Raw genomic sequence first — 20,760 nt, 5'->3', positions numbered from 1 at the left:
TAGTCTCTCTTCTTCTTTATCGCGGTGTGCTACCGGTCAGGGACCGACCACAGCCCGAGCAATCTATCATCTTCCAGAGCGCGCGCGCGGTTCTGCCTCCGAGCTGCTGGCTAAAGGAACTGTGGAGGAGTTGGGGGGAGGGGGAGGGGGGCAGACATCTTTCAAAGGAAAGCGCTCTGCCTTGACGCAGCACAGCGTGTGATCTAACGCTGCCGCTTTCCTCTCTTCACCGAGGGCACGTTCTGTCGATGCGGCGGTTCCAATCTCCATCCTTTCGTTCCAGCGTGCCCGAATCAGCGAGATGATTCTCTTTCCATCTTATCCGGGTGGGAGAAATAAATAATAAATAAGTGCGCCTTTCTGTCTTCTTTGTTTTCTTTTCTCCTTGAGGGCCACGCGATTGATGTAGCCGCTGCTGCGAGAAAAAAAAACTAAATGAATAAAAAGAACGAGAAAAAGGAAAATGCGGGGTCACTAGAGTGAATAATGAAGTGCAAAGGCCGCCGATGCTACAGGAACGGGGTCCGGGGTGAGAACTTTTATTTTTGTCCGAGATATATAGTCCAGTATAATCGGGGAGGATGAACGTATATACGCTTTGCTTCCAACAGGTGTGGGTGTTAGAATTTGTTTCGCGGCTTAAAGGTAGCGGGATCGTCGCATCTGATTCGCTGTGGACGCTTGAAGCATGCGTTTCAGATACCAGGCCGCTGAGGCAAGTTAGAGGTTATATAAAACGAAGTTAGCAAAAATTCCGAATCGCAGCTGCATCACTGAATATTCCTTGCGGGAAATAAAGCGCGCACGCAAAATTTATCATCTTGTTTTATGTTCAGCGCACAGGCGGCAGCACTTTATTTCGTTTGAATAGTTTGTTCCAGAATTTGTGTTAGTTTGCTGATCGGCTTGACGGATGCTCAGTGACTGCGGTTGTGAGTAGAGCTATATTTTTGTGCGTTTATTCTCGGATCCACATATATATGGGAGCCGGTGGCTTCGGAGATGAGAAAATATTGCGGTCGCCGCCTCACCTGTCGGTGGTATTTGTGGCGAATGTCGCCATCGCGCGAGCTAAACGGAAAACGAATGATTCATCTGTGCAGGGTAGCAAACCGGACGTGCGTTTGGTTAACTTGCCTGCCTTTCCTGCCTTTTATGTCTCTCTCTCTCGGATCCAAAGGAAACAGCGCATTGTAACCATTGCAAACTGTGTGTATGGGCCGTACTGTATAATTTACTGGATCGGTTCAGAAAATAAAAATACGTTTTTTGTCGCGTGTGTTTGCCCATGTATACAGGTATGCGGAATTCTCGTGCCAGCTACGCCGCAAACTATATGCATATGGGAGCCGGTGGTGTCGGAGATGAGAGAATATTGCGGTCGGCGCCTCGCTTGTCGGTGGTATTTCCGGCGAATGTTGCCCTCGCGTGTGCCAAACGGAAAACGAAAGCTTCATCTGCGCGCGTCTTTTTTTTTCTTTTCTCTTTTCTAGCCGTGTCCCCATAATCAGCCTCTCCCGAATCGGGAGTCGACGGGTCTGGCAACCCCGAGGATTACGGGAGCGGCTGTGACGTACCCCACTAGCAATGAGGTTCTTGCGGCGGTGCGCAAACAATCGGGCTTGATATCCGGGTGCGCTGTCCCTTAAAGGAAATATTTTCCGGAGGAGGGAGTCTAATGACTGTGCGGTATCGACAGATTTTTCTTTCATATGGAACTTGAGTTTCGTCTGTATGGAAAGTATTGCCGACTGCTTTTTTGCCAGAAGTCGTTGACAGACGTATTTCTTCGTGTCTATAAGCGGTGTCACGTGTCGTACTGCCCTCCCCCCCCCCCCACCCATCGCCAAGAAAACGATAGAGCGCTCTGGTCTCTTTAGATTTACGTGTGTACCTTATAGTGCGCGCACAGTACTCACTCTCTCCGTTCTTTTTTCCCTCTTTTTATTGCCCCTTTGTGTACAGTCTAAAAAGGAACGAGAGAGATGGAGAGAGAGAAGAGGCGATGAAGTCGAACGCAGTGTCACCAAATAAGCACCCTTTGCTCGACAAACTTCTTTCTCCTGTGCTACCCTTCGTGCCCCCCTCCGTGTAGGGTAGCAAACCGGTCGCTCGTCTGGTTGACCTCCCTCCTTCCTCTCTCTCTCTCTTACGGAATCTCGGCTGTTGACGGTGAATACAAAGCCCTTCACCAAGACGTGCCTCGTAGTCCATATATACAGTGTAGCTTCGAGTGCGTTAAACCCGATCAGATATTATGACGAATCAGCCTAGACAGCGATGCCGGATGCGGGTTTTCCTTCTTTGTGCTGCGCGTCGCTCGTATATTCGACCCGGGCGTTCATTAAGCTGGCACCGTCGCCGTATACGCGTCATGCAAGAGGAATGCGCGTTCATGTCTCCATGTGCACGAGCCCGGCACGAATGCAAGCCGGCAGCTGCGCTGCACCCGCGCTCAGAAAGACCGAGGACGTCGCGCATTGTGTTCAGTGCCTGCTCTAACCAGACCCGCGCGAAGCGTATGCTTTGGACTCCGCGCTCTTGACATCCACTCGACGTGTTACGTATATATGGGCTCGCAGATGCATACGTCTGTGCAGCTTTCCGGTTGTGTTTGAAAACTGCAGCGGACTGTGTGTTTTTTGTGATCGCTCCAATGCACAGCGGTTATCTGGACCCGACATCTTGCTCCCCTCGCTTGTTTTGGACCGTTCGGGCTCTGGCTGTTCCTCTGTTGGTGTGTGTGTGTGTGTGTGCTGGAAATGTCGGCGACGTTCTTTCCGGAAAGCTTCGCGGCTGTGAGTGAAGACTTTGTGCCCCCGACGCTGCAAGCATGCTCGCAAGCGGGTGAGTTGTGGCGTGACACCGCATACTAGTCCGGGTGGTGGGTTTTTCTTTTCTTTTCTTTTTTTAAGGACCACAGTAGGGCTCGGGTAAGCGGAAACGGTACTCGCTCGTGCATTATACCTGTCGCTACACGATGGGCCCGGGCGAGATTTATCGCTTTCGCGGTTACGGCGCGTTTCTGCAGTGGCCGTGTAAAGTGAAAAATTGGTCGCGTACTGAGATTGGCATGCGGCGCCGAGGAAATCAACACTGCCCAAGGTAAATGTAACTTAATCCGAAACATTACGCAATTCTCGCGCAGTCGTCGTTGAGGGCTAAAGTGCTAAATAAATAAATGTGTGTTAAGTGTTAAATAAATAAGTGCTGTCGCATGCACCAAGAAGTAAATAGGACTTCCGCAACCGCTATTTTATAAACTTTCACGACAACTACGCTAACAGGCTGTGCGCAATAGAATTCGAGTAAAGAAAAAAAAAGGAAAGAAAGAGTTCGAGAAGAAAGAAAGTTAAATTTGAGGATTTCACGTCCAGCACCAACTCGCGGTTTATGAGAGGCGCCGCTGGGGAGGGATTGGGAATGATATCGAGCAGCTGTGGTTCGACATGCTCGGTCGTTCTGTTATTCCACTGTCATCCGGAATGCAGTACGCAGCGGCGGGGATTGCCAGTTTGTTTTATTGACTCAGAGTTACGGGTCTCTAATCGCATAAAACATCTTTCTTTTTTTTTTTTTTTGTCCGTAGCCGTCATATGACTAATGCATGGTCCAATTCTGAAACGCACTTGGAAAAAAATACCACACATTCAGGCGCGTATCAACACAGGAAGTATCCTACAGCGAGATACGCACCGTTTGCAACAAAGCGTCCCGCGGATTCGAACTCGCGACCTCGCGCTCGGCGGCAGCCAGAACGTCGTAGCCACGGCTCCAACGCGACGGATTCCGAGGAGAAAGCTTTCTCCAAAGAGGCTCCACAACACTCGACGAATATACGCATATACTTCTCGGTTTCCAGCGTCTCTTAACCGTCTAGACGGAGCGTTGCCCTCTACTACTGGTTATGCGGGGTCCATACATACCGTCGTGTCCGGCAATTTTAAAAATGGTTCCACTTTTTTTTTTCGCCTCTATAGTTTACCCGCTCGTGGGAGAACGTAAGCTCGACCGTTCCGCTGTTGCTCGCGGCTCGAGTTTCCGCAAAACGCGGCAATGACACCGCCGATGACCGAGACCGCTACAGAGTGCTCTCGAGGAAGTGGCTCGCGGTATCTCGTAGACGCCGTGTTTATTATTAACCTTGATGTATTGTTTTTGTTTTCTTTTTCCCTCGCGTGGTCTGCCGTTCCCCGTATACGCTGGAACGTGACTGAGAAAGTGCATCCTCCCGAGCTTATAGATAGGCACGTGTGACCGTGATTCTGAGGCGTGCAGGCTGTATATCCAAAGTTTTTTTTTTCGCATTTAGGGCTTGACGCGCACTTGCAACCTGGCCATTGGGGTGTAGGAGTGGTCTTTGAACCCTGCGTGTGTTGGCCGACGCACGTTCACGAGGCTTCCTCGAATCGTGACGTCTCCTGCGTGCGGTCCTCAAACTAATTGCAGCGGACAGCTTGAGAGAGCTGAGGGTTCTGGCATGCTTGGCCATGTCCTCGCCATACTCCTCGCCATACTCTATATTCGGTCCGTGCTTCGCCCCCTTTTCGAAATTAAACCAGAAGCAACGAGCAGGGGATTTAGTCCCGTATATGAAGACTTATTGAAGGAAGACGTACGAGCAGCGGACGTAAGTGGTTTAATCGTGGTGATACCACAAACGCTTGAGAATACTGGCATCTGTTTATGTGCGGCCGTTGCATTGTTGTCACTGGCAGTGAAACGCGCTTACAAAAAGTGTGAGTTCAAATATCGGTAATGGTCGACGCGTGGCAGCCTCGAGACAGAGCACGCTAGCTCAGGCCGTCCTGTCTGCCTTCCTTCAAATAAATTATACCTCTCTTTCTCTCTGAACCTGCCACGTGGTGCTAGATGTCCATATGTGCGTATATGGGTAAACAAAAGCGATGAATACCATCGCGCACTACAGGAAAGGGTCATTCTGACGAATAAAGGGAGATGCTGTTTCGTTCGTTCAAATCTTGGCATTTCAACAATCAATGAGTTCTTTGAGGACTGTGGCACATACTAAGCTGACGTCATGTAGAAGCCATTTTTATCACATGACATTCTTCGGGTCACTGGAAGGTTTTAGTAATGACAGTATAATTGGCGGTAGCTGTGTTAATTGTGTGGACTGTTCTGTGCAACAACAACAACAACAACGACAACAAGAATAATAATACTTAAGCGACGCCGCGTTGATGTTAACCAACGCGTCCTGGGTTCAATTTCCGTTCGCAGTGGCGGCGTCCCAATTACGGGTGTATAGCAAACGCGAATTTTGATTTATGTTCACGCTAAAGAAACCCCTGTCAGAAATGTCCCGCGAAGTGCCCCGATTCATGCGTATCTTATATTCTAGGGGGTTGCTTGGATACATTAAACATATTCACTAGTCAGTGGGTAGATCGATCAATAATCAGATCGATCAAAGCGAACCACTTTCGTTCCTCATAGTAGCCTTTGTGCAGTTTTTTTTTTCTAACATTAATGGTTACTGGCGTAGAGATTTGCTCCCTGTTAGTTTTCAGAAACAAACAATGGGAAGGAAAGGGAGCAATGATAAGCGCTTGAGTTCAGAGGGGAACAATTTACCGGCTGGCGGCTTTTCATGTCATTTTTTTTTTAATACGGTGAGACGTATAATCAATTGATGCGCAGCTGTGGCTGCAAGTAAACGTTCTAAAATTCTGGGAGAAAACGTGTGCACGTTCCAACCTCTCTGGAAACTGTTTTAAAGCTGAACATGCGTGAATGTTTTTGCAATACTCCCATAAAAACGTTATCGCGCATTGAAATGGCAGTGTGTGAGACTTAGCGCTAGCGCAGGCCTTAGTTGCGGTTTTTGGTTGTACTCGTAGTGTTTACTAATTGTTTTGGGTTTCGTATCCATCTGCCCACAACATTTTAGTTCATCACTTTCCTAGCATAAGAGGCCCCACTGAAGCGGCTTCGCTTCAGGACCTCTTTTCATGTTTGCGTTTGTGTAGTTTACTGTCACCGCGTATGGAGAAGAACAACTACCGAGTGTAGACAGCGCCTAGTGCCATCGGCTGTTAACACATTAGCACATTCTATTCCGCTGTCCATTCTTCGATGGTGAACGTTCTGTATATTAGTCTCAAACCGCCGAGAGACAGATGTATTGTAAGAAGATGAAAGGCGAAAAAATAAAGGGAGGGTCACTCTGAAAAGATCAATGTCATAATCATTGAAAAAGCCCTGGTCCGAGTTCTTGCGAGTGTTCTTAAATCGAGACGCACGAGCCGCAAGTTCACAAGCTCACAAGCCAGAACACAAACACCGCGCAGACCGTGCGAAAAAAACAACAAAAGAAAAGATAAAAAAGGAAAAAAAAACCTGGAGGTCACCATAACACAAGCGCTTACAATGAAGGTACAGGAACATGTCGCCACAATCATTGGCTCTGTGTAGCCACAAATGTAGGAAACATCAGTGCACGTTTGCGAATAAGTGTCAAAGAAAGTAATAGAAACGGCAACTTCTTCCAAATATGTTATATCCCCCTTTCTCTTGTGTAATGTAAACAACCGGGTGCAGACGTGGTTAACCTAAAGCCCCTAAAACTCAGGGGCTTGAAGTTAACCCGCCTTCCCTCCGACCCCCCCTACGCATCTTTAATGTGGCGTTGAACTTCCGACAGAAACAGAAAGAAGCGACGACCAGCGAACGTAGTTTGTTGCACGTGCTTGAGTGAAGCGGCGGCGACGCAGCCAACGAGTCAGCTGGCGATTTATTCGTCTCATGTGCGTCAGGGCGATCTATAGCCAGCTGTTCTCGAAAGCGGGGTTACGGTGTGGCGTGTCGGACATTCTGGCTAATTTGTGGGTCGATGACCGCTATTGCTTTTGAGGGGGTATTGAGGACGGAAATAACGAGAAAAAAAACGAACCTTTATGTCGGGACATATATCACGACGTTAAATAAGTCAAACGAAATATCGAAATACACGGTGGAGTGACCCGCTTGGCTGTCCCGGCGTACCGTTCGACCACCGTTTGTTCTGGAAGTTTCTATCGAGACGGAAAAGATGCGCAGTTGTCTTAGGAGTATTTATGAACTTGCCGTTTCAACTTGTCTCGTTCTGCTATAGTAACCTTCTTCTAATCTTATCGGGAGTTTGCAGCTCTGGCGACTCTTCGATGTCAAATGGCTTGCAGTGTGCGCAACAGTGTTTTTCTCTATGGCGTATTGTTTACTCATACTTAGGTAATTACGTAGGCTCTCGGGGTTGTGTGTTTAAAGGAAAGAAAAGGATATTCAGCACGTGGTGAAGCGAACTTTTGCAATATAGAAAGGATGTCATACCACCAATACGAAACAGCCTCAAACTGTGTGCGCTGTCTACACACCTGACGCATAACTGCACTGAAGTGTCTCAACTTCATGTGCTACAGTTTTTATATAACATGCGATTTTGCGGATATTTGTCGGGGTTTGAGTTAGGCTCGTGGCGTCAGAAATATTGCCCCCGCATGGTATACTTCACCGCACCTCTTCCTTAGTCTCGCAAAATCAAGTACAGACCCTATGTGTAGATTCATATACGGGTATTGCGAGATGTTGCCTGATTGTTTCGTATGTGCCGTGTTGCGTTGTATTAGTGTCCTCGAGCAAAAACAAACATCTGCTGAAAAAAAAAAACGAAGAAAAAGGACCAAAAGAACGTGCTTCCGGCGACGTAAGGTCATCGAGGATATTGCTTAATACTTCATCTGTGTTCGCACACTTACTCGCAAGTTTCAACATGGGTGGTGGTGGGGGGGGGCGGGGGGGGGGACAACCTTGTCTGGCGCCCATGACGCTCGCATTAACGAGTACATGGTCACCGCAGTGCATACAAGAAAGAAGGCCACAGAGTCATCCTCCTGGCAGTCGGGAATGGATGCCGGAAATCGTCTTGATTGCAGTGATCACGATGCAGAATGGTCTTGGTCGCATGGTCGTATAGAGCCGCTCGGATAATGGATGCGATGAGCTTTTCGACGGGAGTCACAGCCAGAAGCGTGTAATGATAGGAAATAAAAGTCAGTAAATAAAGGTAGGCAGGGTGGGGGCGAGACTCTAGCTAACTGGCCATCTATGCAGTGGAGGGCGTATGTGCGGTATACGCGGTCCACTGTCGGCTTCGGAGTTAAGGGATTACTGTCGCGCGTATACGTGGAGCGCGAAGGAGGCACACATGCAACGCGCGAGTGAAAAAAAAAAAAAGAAGAAGAAGAAGAAGGCGAGTCGTGAGAAACGATGCCGCGCGACGATCAGTCTTGCGGAGGCTGATCGCGAATTATAGCCGCCCGAACGCGATTCTCCGAGAGAAAGCTGCTTGTGTGTCGAGTCTCGTCAGAACGGTTTCGTATAGCTCAACGCGTAAGCCGAGGAATTGGGGTCGGGATCAAAATAACGGCTCGGAGGGAGGGGAGAGGGTGAACACGCGTCTCGATCAGCGGAGATGAAATGAGTTACGCCTGTAACCGAAGCCAACCACATACGAGAGAAGCTTTTGCATGGGCATCGCTCAGATCATTAGCGACGGAGGATGAACAACGGCCCACCTCTTCGGGCAGCCTCGGCTGCTCCATTTGCCGCACCCTGACGCAGGAAAGACAGTAGGCTACGTCATTATCGAGCTTCGACAAGGGAAGTACTTTCGCTTTAGTGACTAATATATAGCTTTCTATACATTTGTCAGATATTAACCCCTTCTTTTTACGAAGGTATGATGTTTATATATGCATACACGTGATTTGAAGAGACGTCGGCACCTTCTATTTCGAAATGAAGTTCGTGAGAAAAAAAGAAGCGCAATAATACGTTTCACGTGGATCGTAGTTCACTTATCGCGTGTTCACACAGAGTTAGTGGTGTGATATAGCTCCAAGGCAGGATATAGGAAAATAAAGTCCCTGGGGAGCAGTGAACGTAATCATTGAAGTACGCGTAAGTGCCGCGTAACGGCACATGGAATCAGGTCATGGAAAGACGCGTGTCCCATGTGGAGTGTCACATGTGGCGTGTCACAGAAAATTCAGGTCACATGACAAATAAAGCCTCACGCAAGGACAACTGAAGTTCGGTTACAGCAGGTGATATACGCGCAGGTTCAGGGACTATGGTATACATACATATATACATAGCTGACGACGTTATTGGGGCAGCGTGCTGTTGGCGGCTTCGAGAAATATCTGAAAGTCCATTTGCGCTCACCATTGCAGTGCGCTTATTCGTCATGGCTTTGAAATCATTTTGAGGTTTGGGGGTTCTAGTGCTGTAAGGTCACTTTTTTCCTCTCACTTTTCTTCCGCTTTTTTTTTTTCTGTGCTTTCGTCTGTGTGGTAGTTAAGCTCTGGTTGCGAATCTGCGCGGTGTCTCTTTAGCCAAACCACACCGGAAAAGGAAGAACGAATGAAACAGCTTCGCTGGTGATCCTGCTTCATAGAGTGGAAGGGCACTGAAATTTTTTTTTTCTTTGTTAAATATTCAAACTGGTCCCGCCAGGTGTTCGATGTACTACTACCGCCTCGCAATTCTCTCTGCGCTTGCGGTTACTTCCTCCGCATGTCCCTCCACTTGTCTGTGCCGTTTCCACAATCGTCTCCGCTACCGCCCCCCCCCCCCACCTCTCTCTCTAGCTGTCTCGCTCTCTCATGTTCTCACTGTTCCTAAAACGGCTTCAGCTAAGCCCGAATGGCTGCCCTCGTACACACACACACACACACTAGTGCTCGGCGTTGGCTTTACGAGCGTGTTTCTCTCCTCCTCCGTCGTTCCCATCTCTACCACTTCCCCGCCACTGTCCCCCTCCTCCTTCGTAGCACGTTTCGGTGAGGCCGGCGCGAGGAGAGGTGACTTCGCCCGGCCGGGCCGACGAACAGAAACCAGTTGCGCGTTGCCGTACGATGGTGCGCGCTGTTCAACCGCCGTGCCGCTACCCCGCGAACGCGATCGTACTCCTGCACGCCAACGCGGACGCAGTTTGCATATCGCCGAGGTCGTGATCCTTCCCTCCGCACCGACGCAACCGTCTAAAGCACCGTTGAGATCTGCCTGTATATACACAGTGTGGAAAGGCGAACGGAGCTCGGAGCCGTGGTTGGTGGTCTGCGGTGCATCTTCTAGTTGGCGCCTTCGCTTCTGGAGCTCCGCACGACAAGCGTCTTCTCGGTGAAATCGGCGGTTTCCCCAACTTCAGGAATTGGTGTTTCCGCAGCAGCGCCTGTGCGTGTATGTGTGTGACGATTTGCCGGCTTACACTGATCATAATTACTCGTGTAGACAGCCGTTCGATTGACCGAGCTTGGTATAGTGCCGGCCTTCTGCGAAACGCCGGCTCTGTTCATCTTATGTCCTTGTATCGCTGCTCTGACCTCACTGCTGCCACTTCTTGGGAGTGAATATTTCGTCAAGCGAAGAAGGACCGTCCTCGACCCTGGCTTATTGACTGACCTCCGAGCAGAAGAAAACGAGTCTGTCTTTTCCTCCTTTAGTTTTTCAATTTCTTTTTTTATCGTGGAGCACGCATCACCACGCTTAACGGATGAGCAGTGAAGATGGATATTCTACGCCGGGGCCGTTGAGTACCGTATCCCGAATGCACATCTGAACATCAGTGGCGGGAACGGATGCTTTTTTGTCTCACCGCTATCTGACTCTGCGGCCTTGTGTACTCTGTGCAACCGTGTCCGGTCTACCGTGTTCTTCGGACGCCCAAGTCATCGCGGGAACGCATTCCGCTCGCTGTGGTGTTGTAGGTGACCTGTGAGCTCGAAGATGATGCAAAACAAGTTGTCCTCGCTGGTGGTCCTATGGGCTGGACCGTCGTACGAGCAGCTGGTCGATCCGGACGGTGAGCGCCTCTGCATGTCGTTAACACCATGTAGTCCCCGAATTCCTTTATTATCTTATTATTGCTGTTGTGATTGTTGTTTATTGATATTACTATCCACTGAGAAATCGAGGATGACAGCTTCTCCAGCATTTTTTCGGTCCACTGGACTAGACACGCGGCTTCAGGGATGTCTCCAACTTGGTGGACTTGTATATACGCACTTTCTAATAATAATAATAATAATAATAATAATAATAATAATAATAATAATAACTGCCACCGCCCCTTTTCGTCTTTCGTCCTCTTCTCTGCGGTTCACAGAAGGCGGCCCGAGCAAGCTCGGATCGGCATCTCTCCCTTTCTGTGACGAAACTCCTCTCTCTCGAGAAGTTAGGACCACCGAATGGTGCAGGTACACTTCTCGTCGAGTTGGCAAAATGAAGCCCTAAAGCTGCTGTTATCAGATTGCAAACGAGTTTTAGCGCGTATTTGACTTAAGTTCCGGTTTCGGTTGGCCGTCTCTTATCTTTCAGTCTACTCACTGACCCTATGTCCTAATTACTAAACCCAAGGTTTTAGGCCAAAGCTGGTACGCGTTTCTGCATACTTGTGCCGTCGACGTCTGCACTGCTCGTAATTTATTTACAGGGACAGTGGCATTGGCTGAAAGGCAGCAGACGGTGCCAGTAATGTCTTGGCTAATATCGTGCTTTCCGCGACTTTTCGACTGTATATAGAGCATTTCGCCAACCCAGCGTCAGCGCTACCGTGCTGAGTTATCTTCGCACGGCTTTCGTACGAGAGACGTTCCGAAAGTAAGTTTCGTAATTTCATTGAAAGAGAAGATGGTACACCTGGTGAAACAAGCAATCGCCACAAGAATCCACGCCCGTTGCTGGTTCAACGACGGAAGCAGCGTCAGCAGAGGTGGAACTACGCATGCGCAGAGGGCCAAGGAAGAAAGAGTTGCAGTAGACGAGGTAGACGGGCGTGCCCGAAGTTATTCGAGTATACAAATCACGGTGGCAGACAGACGTGTTCTAACAACGTGGGCGGCCAATGGAAGTGCGTGCTGTTATCCGGTGTGAATCGGCACGTGGGACTAATGTGTCACATCCAAAACAATGCCGAGGTGGAGCAGGCTGTGCGACAATTCCTTGCGTCGCAGGGCACCGAGTTTAATCAGAGTGGTTTCTTCAAGCGCATTGCACTCTACGACAAATGTCTCATTGTCGGTGGCGACTGTGCGGAAAAGTAGTGCGAGGTGTGTAGTTCATGATGACCATGGTGTATTTTCTTTTTTTTTTTCAATAATGTTTCCTTGTGAAAATAAGTGACGAAACTTACTTTTGGAACGTCCCTCGTATTTTTCTGTTGAATCTGAAGACCAGGTTTGCATCGGGCGACAGAACCGGATAATTTGACTGCTCAAGAATTATACGTCACTATAGATACGGGAGACGGCTTGCTTCCTTGCTTAACACGTTCGTTTCTCATTTTGGGCACGATCATCTTTTGCTGTTTACCATATGCATGAAATGACTGCACAAACCACCTGCGCTGACCTGCACCATGCACCTATTCTGCGATTGTCCTGGTCTTCAAGAGAACCGATACAAAGCACGGGCAAAAGCTACCGCTACAGTTACTGAACCGCTACTGTTAAAAAAAAAAAAAAGAAAGAAAAAGAAAGAAAAAGAAAAAGGAAAAAAATAAGAAAACAAGGAAAGCGAGAGAAAAGGAAAAAAGGAGGAGGATGAATAGAGAGGAAAGGGTAGTAAACCAGAATCACGTCCGGTTTGCTACCCTACACGGGGGAAATATGTTTAATTGATGAAAAGAAAGAAACAGGTACAAAGAGAGTCTCCTCCGTCTGTGGCATCATTGCTACTTGCGCCGACATGCCGCCAACGGCACAGCTCGGGAGAGAGAGGGGGGAGAGGGAGGGAAAGGCAGGGAGGTTAACCAGACGCACTACGGGTTTGCTACCCTGCACTGGGGGAAGGTGCATGGGGACGGAGAGAGAGAGAGAGAGAGAGAGAGAGAGAGAGAGAGAGAGAGAGAGGGCAAGGTTAAGTGAAGCTGCCTTCCCCTTGCTATAAATGATGAGAAGTGCCGCACCACGCGTCCTTCAGCAGCAAAACGGCATTTGTCCACGCCGGTTAGTGCCATTAATGCCGGACTCCCGCTGCGTAGCCCGTAACGTAGAGCGAAAAATGAAAATCAATTGGCTGACACGAGCACGGAAGCGTCTTCGGTCAAGCGCTCGTGTCGGCTCGAAGCGTTCGGAAAGGCCGGAGGCACGGTTCCCGTAGGAGGAGGAAGAGAATTAATGGGCCGAGCCGGACCGCGGCGGCACGCCAACCGGCTTTTGCTCCGCTGTATAGTTGGCTCGGTGAGCGGCCGGCCGATGAGGGCCAGTTTATTAGCCGCGTTCGCATCCCAAGTGTGTATACCACTCTGAGCGGTACAAATGCGGGGGGTGCTATCGTTGCCATTTGTCTGGCCTGTGCGACCCAACAGTGGGGCGAGAGCTGTCATGGATTTGTTTTCGTCCTGGCCGGGAGACACTGGGCCAACATTTGGCATGCTTCGTGTTTCTGCTAGGGTACACGTTATATACCATTCCTCGCGACTTTCTAGCTCAGTCACACTATTTTTTACACAGAGAGGTATTCCCTTCGCATTTGTGCTTCCTTCGCTTACCGCAGCGATGAAGGCGAGGTCGACGTTTTTGAGCTTCGGCGCTTCTCGTGAGCTCTTCACTCGGAAGAAGGTGAAGAGAGGAGCATGCGTTTGACTGGCTCGAGGTAGCTTTACTGGAGGACTTACGTGCAGTAAAAGCGAAACTTCGCTGCTAAACTTTATACTAGCTGCTTCTTCTGATGGTCCCGTATTGAATTCGAAGCTTTCGCCAGGATAACGATCGGTTGATCGGTACACAACAGGCTGTTGTTGATTAATGCAGCGACTATGCTTGTAGCGCATGTACTTGTCTGTCTAGCTTCCCATAAAAGTGTTTACGCTATCTTCTTAGCCTGGAGATGTAGCTTCAGAAATGGATGCAACATATGGGCCACTTGGTAGGACACAACGCGTCGTAAACAGCGTAGGGGTAGCGTGACCTTGACAGTTTTTCGCGACTGAAAGCATAAAAACACTAACAATAGTGGCATTCCCCTTTTGACAAACGCATGTATAGAGCGTGCACGTCACTTTGCTTTCATGGGGAGTATGCTGGCCTCGCGGATCAATAAAAGTAAGGAAGGCTCGCTTCCCTCTTGAAAGAAAAGTCTGGCCGTGCATTCGCGATGCGCACAGAACAGGGAGGTAGCAGTAAAGTGGGAAGGAGGAGTCATTCGTGACGGCTGCATAAATGTACATCTGTGTGTGTTTTTCCGCGAAGCATAGTTTTGTGGACAAAGCACGGTTGTCATACGTTACAACAGTATTGGTGTATATTTCGTCACGCTCCCCCTCATAGGCAGCAGGTTTGATGCTTTCGTTTTGCACATCAGAACGGACGTGTGTACTTCAGCGTTTGGTTCATCGGAGTTGCATCACCGTCAAAACAGAAAAAGAAAGTTCGTCAAAAACTTGTTTACGCAGTGTGCTTGACACCTGACTCATGCTCTAATCAATGTCTAAGATCTTGTTGACCTCACAAAAAACTTGCTCAACTACGATGGTTGCGCAAGATGACGTGTAGGCAACGCACTATAAAACTGCCCGCGAGTTATCGGGACCTTGCTACGGTAATGGAAACGCCGTTCTCGTAGCTCGAAAGTGGCCGTAATTGCTATCGTTGTACAATCCGAGTGTGTAAACAGCACAGCAAGCGGACTTGTAAAAAGTACAGGTTGTATAGAAACAAGGTGTTAGCGTTTGTCCGGACGTCTGAGCAGTTTGTGATTGCGGCTCGGAACTCCCAGGCGCATTTGCAAGCTTCCGCGCATTAAAATGCGTAGCACGTGCGACTCCAGGCGCCAATCGTTCTGAGCGGCTGAAAGGAGTGCTAAGGAAGGGGAGGGGGGGGGGGGAAGGAGGAGAGCGAAGAGTCGTCGTTACGTGTAGCCTGAGAAACAATTGCTTGTTTTCTCAGTCCTCACAGCGGGCCACGGTGACGTGAACTTGCTCCGGCTGACCCTAGGCGTTGTTAACTCGTTTACTCCCGTTGCTTCGCCTCCCCGCCACCGTCAGCACGAGGCCTGTGGGAAGCGGCTGGGGGTCTGCCCTGTGCTGCCCCCGCACCGTTCTTTCCACTGGCCGCCCCATCTCCCTCCTCCTTCGTAGTTCGCTCCGCTGTCCATTGTTCCGTGTGTTGCGGACGATGCACCCCCGGGGCCATCATTCGATCACGCGCCTGTTGTCTATAGTGTACCGTGCATTCCCGTTCGCGCATTCATATTTGATGCAGCGCGAGCGGCTCCGGCTGCTGCGGCTGCAAGGCCGTGGGAAAGAGGAAATGCGAAGATTTGTTCAAGGGCCTGGTGCCCTGCGGCAATGTGGATGCGCGCGAATGTTTGTGTCAGTCTTCTTTGCGATCTTCGTTCGTGTGGGCGCGACACTGAGTGAGTGAGTGAGTGAGTGAGTGAGTGAGTGAGTGAGTGAGTGAGTGAGTGAGTGAGTGAGTGAGTGAGTGAGTGAGTGTGTGTGTGTGTGTGTGTGTGTGTGTGTGTGTGTGTGTGTGTGTGTGTGTGTGTGTGTGTGTGTGTGTATGTGTGTTGAACAGAGAGAGAGTGAGTATGCGGGCGTAAGCTTTTGTGTGAGACAGTAAAGGAGTAACATGGCGTTCGTCTGCTCGAGTGTGCGTGCTTTATTGCATTTTGAACTTGGTAAGTGACTCGCTTCATTTTTAGCAATGATTTTACCTGAACAGGCGGTATTCCGTTGAACTCTTGACTATTGTATTCATACGCTATAAGAATATAGAGTTGTCTGGCTACCCCCTTTGTGCGACCACCTGTGACTATTAAGGCAATTTCTGTAAAACCGCACGCGTCAGCGAACTTGCCACAATTTCATTCTTTCCTTCCCTCCTCTCTCTCCCTGTGATCTTTGCTTTCCCCTTTCCCATTCCCCCGGTGTAGGGTAGCCAACCGGACGTTATTCTGGTTAACATCCCTGCCTTCTTCTTTTCTCTTTCCTCCTCCCTGGCTACCCCCTGTGTGGGATTGAGTATGTCTCCCGCATTCGACCCTACGACTCCATTTTCCAGAGTTTCGGTAGATTATGTTAACTCTCTGCTTGTGTCCAAGGTGGGTATATGCACTCTCCGTGAGGAGATATACTCGAGATAATCTAGTGAAGTACAACGATAGTGTCGGTACCTCACGCTCACTCCTTACTTGTGCCCCAGCACAGTTAACGTACTCCATTTAGAATGAAGGAGCTCGAAAATGTTGTCAAATATATGGTGTAGGCAGTATACTCCCTTGTAGAATGGGAGTCGACAGCCCGCCTTTCATTCTTGGCGTGTCCGCGTGAACACGCACAAGACGGACAGAGTGCGTACAAAGTTGTGCTGCGTATTTGCTTACGTATCTCGACGCTTTTTGACTTTGTCACTATTTTGAATTGTACTAGAACTTGCCCGCCCGAGCCCGGCACGGGGTCGTGGCACCCAGCTGCAGCGCATCTTTCGGTGACAAACCGCGACGTTCCCTTTAATTTTGGAGCTCCACTTTCCGCGCGTGTACGTGCTGGGAAAAGTCGCCTCTGTTGTAGCATCAGCGTCGACCCCCGTCGGTGCCAGCCCTCGAAATTCTGGGCTAAGCGTTTCGGGCGTTCGGCTCCCCGCCCCTTTCTTTTTTTTGCTTGTTAGCGCGTTTCTTTAAGGAGCGCCTGCGTATACATGCGTGCGTACGGCACTAGGCCAGGGAATCCAGTCGCGGAACGGAGCTATACATGCAGTGTCCCGAACTGCTATTTGCGTGTTCTATTTCTCTGACCTCGGTCTCGGCTGGCTGAGTTTACGCGGCGTCGGCGTAGGCGCCCGCATTCGCGATCCGCGTTAAAACGGTCCAACGCGCGCGAGCCATGCAAACGATATGCGCGTAATGCCTCGGCCGTGGTCAGGGCCTCGCTCGCTAGCGAAGACGCCGGCGCGGCTTGTCTCGTGCGGGTCGAGCGTCCCTGGTTGTGACGCGGGAAGAAGCGGATCTCGCGAGCGGAGTTGGACCGTTCCCACGTTCATCTTCGGGCGAAGGGAAAAAGAAAGGAAGAAAGCGAGCGGAGGTAAAGAAGTGATGCCCGAGGTAGACACGCGCGACGGGGGAGGGCGTCGCTGTTCTTGAAGAACGTGCGAGACCGGTCTCTTCGTTCCGGTGTGCGACCGGAGAGGTCGTGCTTTCGTGCGAAAAAAATGCTTCGAACTGGAGTGGTTCGGGTGTCTTGCTGTGGACTTTCTCCCGCAGTGGTATAGGCGTTTATTTTTTAGTTTTGACACGACCAAAAAAGGAGAGGTTTGTGCGTGAATTCGGTGTCGGTCGCTCCTCGTTTGTGGTATTCTTTATATACTGTTCTGTAGAAATGTGCTGCTTATATGTATGTAAGGCTATTTAAAAAGTTTTATAAAAATGCAGGTTAGACGTATATTTTGCATTCCGCCCCTATCGGTATGCGGCCGCCGTAGCCGGCATAGAACCCGCCGCCACGTGATCAGCATGCAGCGCTGTTATGTGCGAATGCAGTATGCTAATTGTGTGTTTATATACGCTGTGCAGTATGTTATATAATTATTAGTTACACATGCGGGAGCATGAGTTGCGTATAAGAGTGTTTAGCAGCATATGTCTGTAAAACCTTACATCTTCATGAGGCTAATAGTAGTGAGCTGTACTTGTTTTTTTTCTTCCAAGTTTGTTTTTATTGTTATTTCCTTTATTTTTTTTTTCCTGTGACATCAGAAGACGTTGCCGTTTCTGCTTACATATGCTCACCTGCGGACTCGCGTGCATGGATCACCCAGACGCCAAAGTCTCTCGGGCCATTTTTTTTTTCGCTACTCGATCCTTCTACATGATCTGCCAATTTGTCAACGTCGTTTCGTGCAAGAATGTTTGTTGGTGTTCGCGCGCGGGTGCGTGAGGAATTGTGTCGTTGTTATTTATTTATATTTTTTTGAGGGGGTGGGGGGGCCTGTTTCTCGTTGACCGAGGAAAGCAGGCGCCCGGACATATCTCACTAGCCACGGTTCGGCATCTCCTCCATTTCCGTAATGCGTTGTCGGTGGACTTGACAGCAGGGGGCTCATGATAAACAGTTTCGGCTGCAACTCAATCAAACTAGAAAACCAAGTTTTCGGGATTTCAGCGTCAGAGTGGACTTATATTCGCTTTGGTTTTCCTTCCTCTATCTGCATATCTGGACGCGCCATATCTCGATAGAGGTTTTCTATTTTTTTCTTCTTTTTTGTTCTCTACCATTGCTTGGCGCCTATAGACATTTGCTTTCGTTTATTTAGCACGCACTCTATGCTCCTCAATTTTCTTTTTCTTTTTTGTCGTTGGTGTTGTCTGTCCAATTAATGCAACGAAGCAACGCGCGGTCATTTGAGAGAGCTGTACTACTTATACGAAAAAAACGAATGCAAAGGCAATGCAACACAATGAGAGAGAAAGAAGGGGCACCCTACGCATTTTCCTGCCTCAATCTTTTCGCACGCGCCCACTCGCAACGGTCTGAACCTGGCGCATCGGTCAGTCAGTCCAGCGAGCAACTGGCGCCGGCGGAACAACTAAACGCTGCATCAAAGCCGCAGCGCGTTCACGTCTTCCGCACGTTCTCACGACCCGCGTGCATGAGCTGCGCGGACGGGCCCGCCGCGTCGATCGGCGCAAGTGTACACGCCGTTCACGAAGCCGCACCTCGGTCAACCTTTTTTCCCGCCCAGCGTCGCCATCACGATTCCCACCCCAACTGCTGCGCACCGCGTATGGAGCGCTGTTTCCGCCTTGGCCCTCGACGATCGCCACCGCCACGATGGGACCGACGCACCGGGGCCGCGCGAAGCACGCCTTGCGCGTGACGCCGACGATGCTCAGATCGGAAGCCGAATCGGTGGCTTCCTCGCATCGTCTTCTCGCGAAAACTGTGCAGTATGCGGCCTGTGGCCGCGCTCTGTCGAGTTGGGCGCGTTTGTCCAGAGAGCGACGGTATATACCCGTGCGCGCTATATAGGTGTGCAGATGTGCTTCCCGCAGGGTGTATACACGCACATCCACAGCCACGTCGTCTGCTCTGTAGAGGACAATAAGCAGACGACGAAGCAGAAAGGAGCAGTGTGTCAGGTTCAAGCACCCGGGATTAACAATGCAATATGAGCGTACGCGTTAAACAGTCTCTTTGCTTCTTCCCGCGAAGGCGACAGCGCACCTGTGGAGTTCTGCTGCGGTGCACAAGAGGTCGCAGTGTCACGGTGTCATCGATAACCGCGGCTGCGATGGGCAGCATTTAAGTAGAACAGAGAATACGGGAGGTCTTCTCTTGTGGACTCCATCATAAACCCACTGTAGAGTTTCGCCGAGTCAGAAGTATTTGAGCGCGAACAGTGCTTTTGAGGCACTGTTGGAACTTGAAACCAACCGATGGAACTTGACGCCGTAGTGTACTTTCTGGACAGTATCGTGATCGACACACTTCGCAGCTTTTGATATACTGCAGCGTTTTTTTTTTTTTTTTTAAGTGCGAGACAGTGTACACGCGGTAACACATGCCGTCAGGACTTGGTGCACTATAGGGATGTGCTGGGCAGTATATATATATCGTCGTCTGCACGCCTCGCATAACTTCCGAAACGCTGCGCTGATCTAACAACGAGACAGGGTCTGGTGAAGCGGGCGTCAGAGAGCACACTTCCTTCCGTCGCAGTCTCACCGCACGCGTCGCATCGCCTGCCGTCACGAGCACGTCTTACATCGGCGAATATACGCATACGACAGACCTCGGCGTATGCTCGCCTACGATGCTCGCGCACTAGCATCGAAGCACCCCGCCGAGTCGATTCCGTCACGAAGCTGCGCGCGTGGCTTGTCGAGTTAGGCGTGCGCGCATGCAAAAGAGGCGGTAAGCGAGCAGATCAAAGGTACGATATACGTGTGCGATGTCCACTTCATCCTCGGCGCTGTCAGTTTCGTACAGCCCGCTTCGCCGTGGACGTGCTCCCGTCATTTCATAATCGCTTCCTCTGACGGGACATATACAGGCGCGCTGTTTGGAGGAGGCAGGAAGCAAACTACACGCGCACAAATCTTCCTGCGCGCGCATATTTTATAACGTCAGAACAGATTAAGTGACAGGGAAGAGGATGTTAGTATACGGGCAAGAACTGACGGGGTAACTGGGGCATGCAATAAGGAGCGTGATTGCGCCACTCCAGCTTTTGTAGGTGAGAGATCGCGCAGAACCGGAAATCCAAGTATACATTTTGAGATAGGCACGCTCATTGTCTTGCACTAATGGTAATCGTGGGCCGAGCTGTTGCCCGCCTCGCGCGAATTACCTGCATAACGAAGTTCATGGTACCGAGAAGCATTTTCGTTTTAGAGGTCCCTTCCTTATAATAATGGCGACTTCCTTCCGCGGTCGTTGGATTATAAGATTACCGAACTCGTTAAAGGGACACTTAAGCGAAACAATAAATCAGTTGACACTAATAAAGCATTGTTTGAGAACCCTGCAGGCGGTCATTTAAAATAACAGTTTGATTATAAGATGAGAAAGTGAAGGTGGAAGTATTCAGTATATGAATTTTGCGCCGAAACCCCGACGCCGGTACGTCAGTGAGACGTCAGGGATTCCAAAGCATGTTTTCGCATTAGGGCCGCGTTGGCTGAGTAAAGGTTCCCGAAACTTGCCATATTTAATATTTGGTTCCTTTAGAACGCAATGTAGTCAATCTGTACCGCTAT

The 20,760-nt window shown here is 49.8% G+C and overlaps 1 protein-coding gene across 4 annotated transcripts in view; it reads left to right on the top strand.

Moving 5' to 3' along the window:
* The window catches only part of LOC142585302 (SAM and SH3 domain-containing protein 1-like), a 302,724-nt gene that overhangs the window by 148,725 nt on the left and 133,239 nt on the right, over positions 1-20,760 (top strand). Inside the window, exon 1 of one of the 4 annotated variants that reach the window (XM_075695956.1) lies at positions 2,542-2,847. The exons of the other annotated variants lie outside the window; for them this stretch is intronic. Coding sequence (XP_075552071.1) covers positions 2,763-2,847 — 85 coding nt within the window. The 5' untranslated portion in view covers positions 2,542-2,762. Of the gene's footprint in view, positions 1-2,541; positions 2,848-20,760 lie in introns of those variants that run through there. 4 annotated transcript variants of the gene reach the window in all.

This window comes from Dermacentor variabilis, chromosome 6, assembly GCF_050947875.1.
Source record: "Dermacentor variabilis isolate Ectoservices chromosome 6, ASM5094787v1, whole genome shotgun sequence".
NCBI lineage: Eukaryota > Metazoa > Arthropoda > Arachnida > Ixodida > Ixodidae > Dermacentor > Dermacentor variabilis.
Note: the sequence above shows the minus strand (reverse complement) of the source record. Positions and strands in the feature narration are given on the sequence as shown.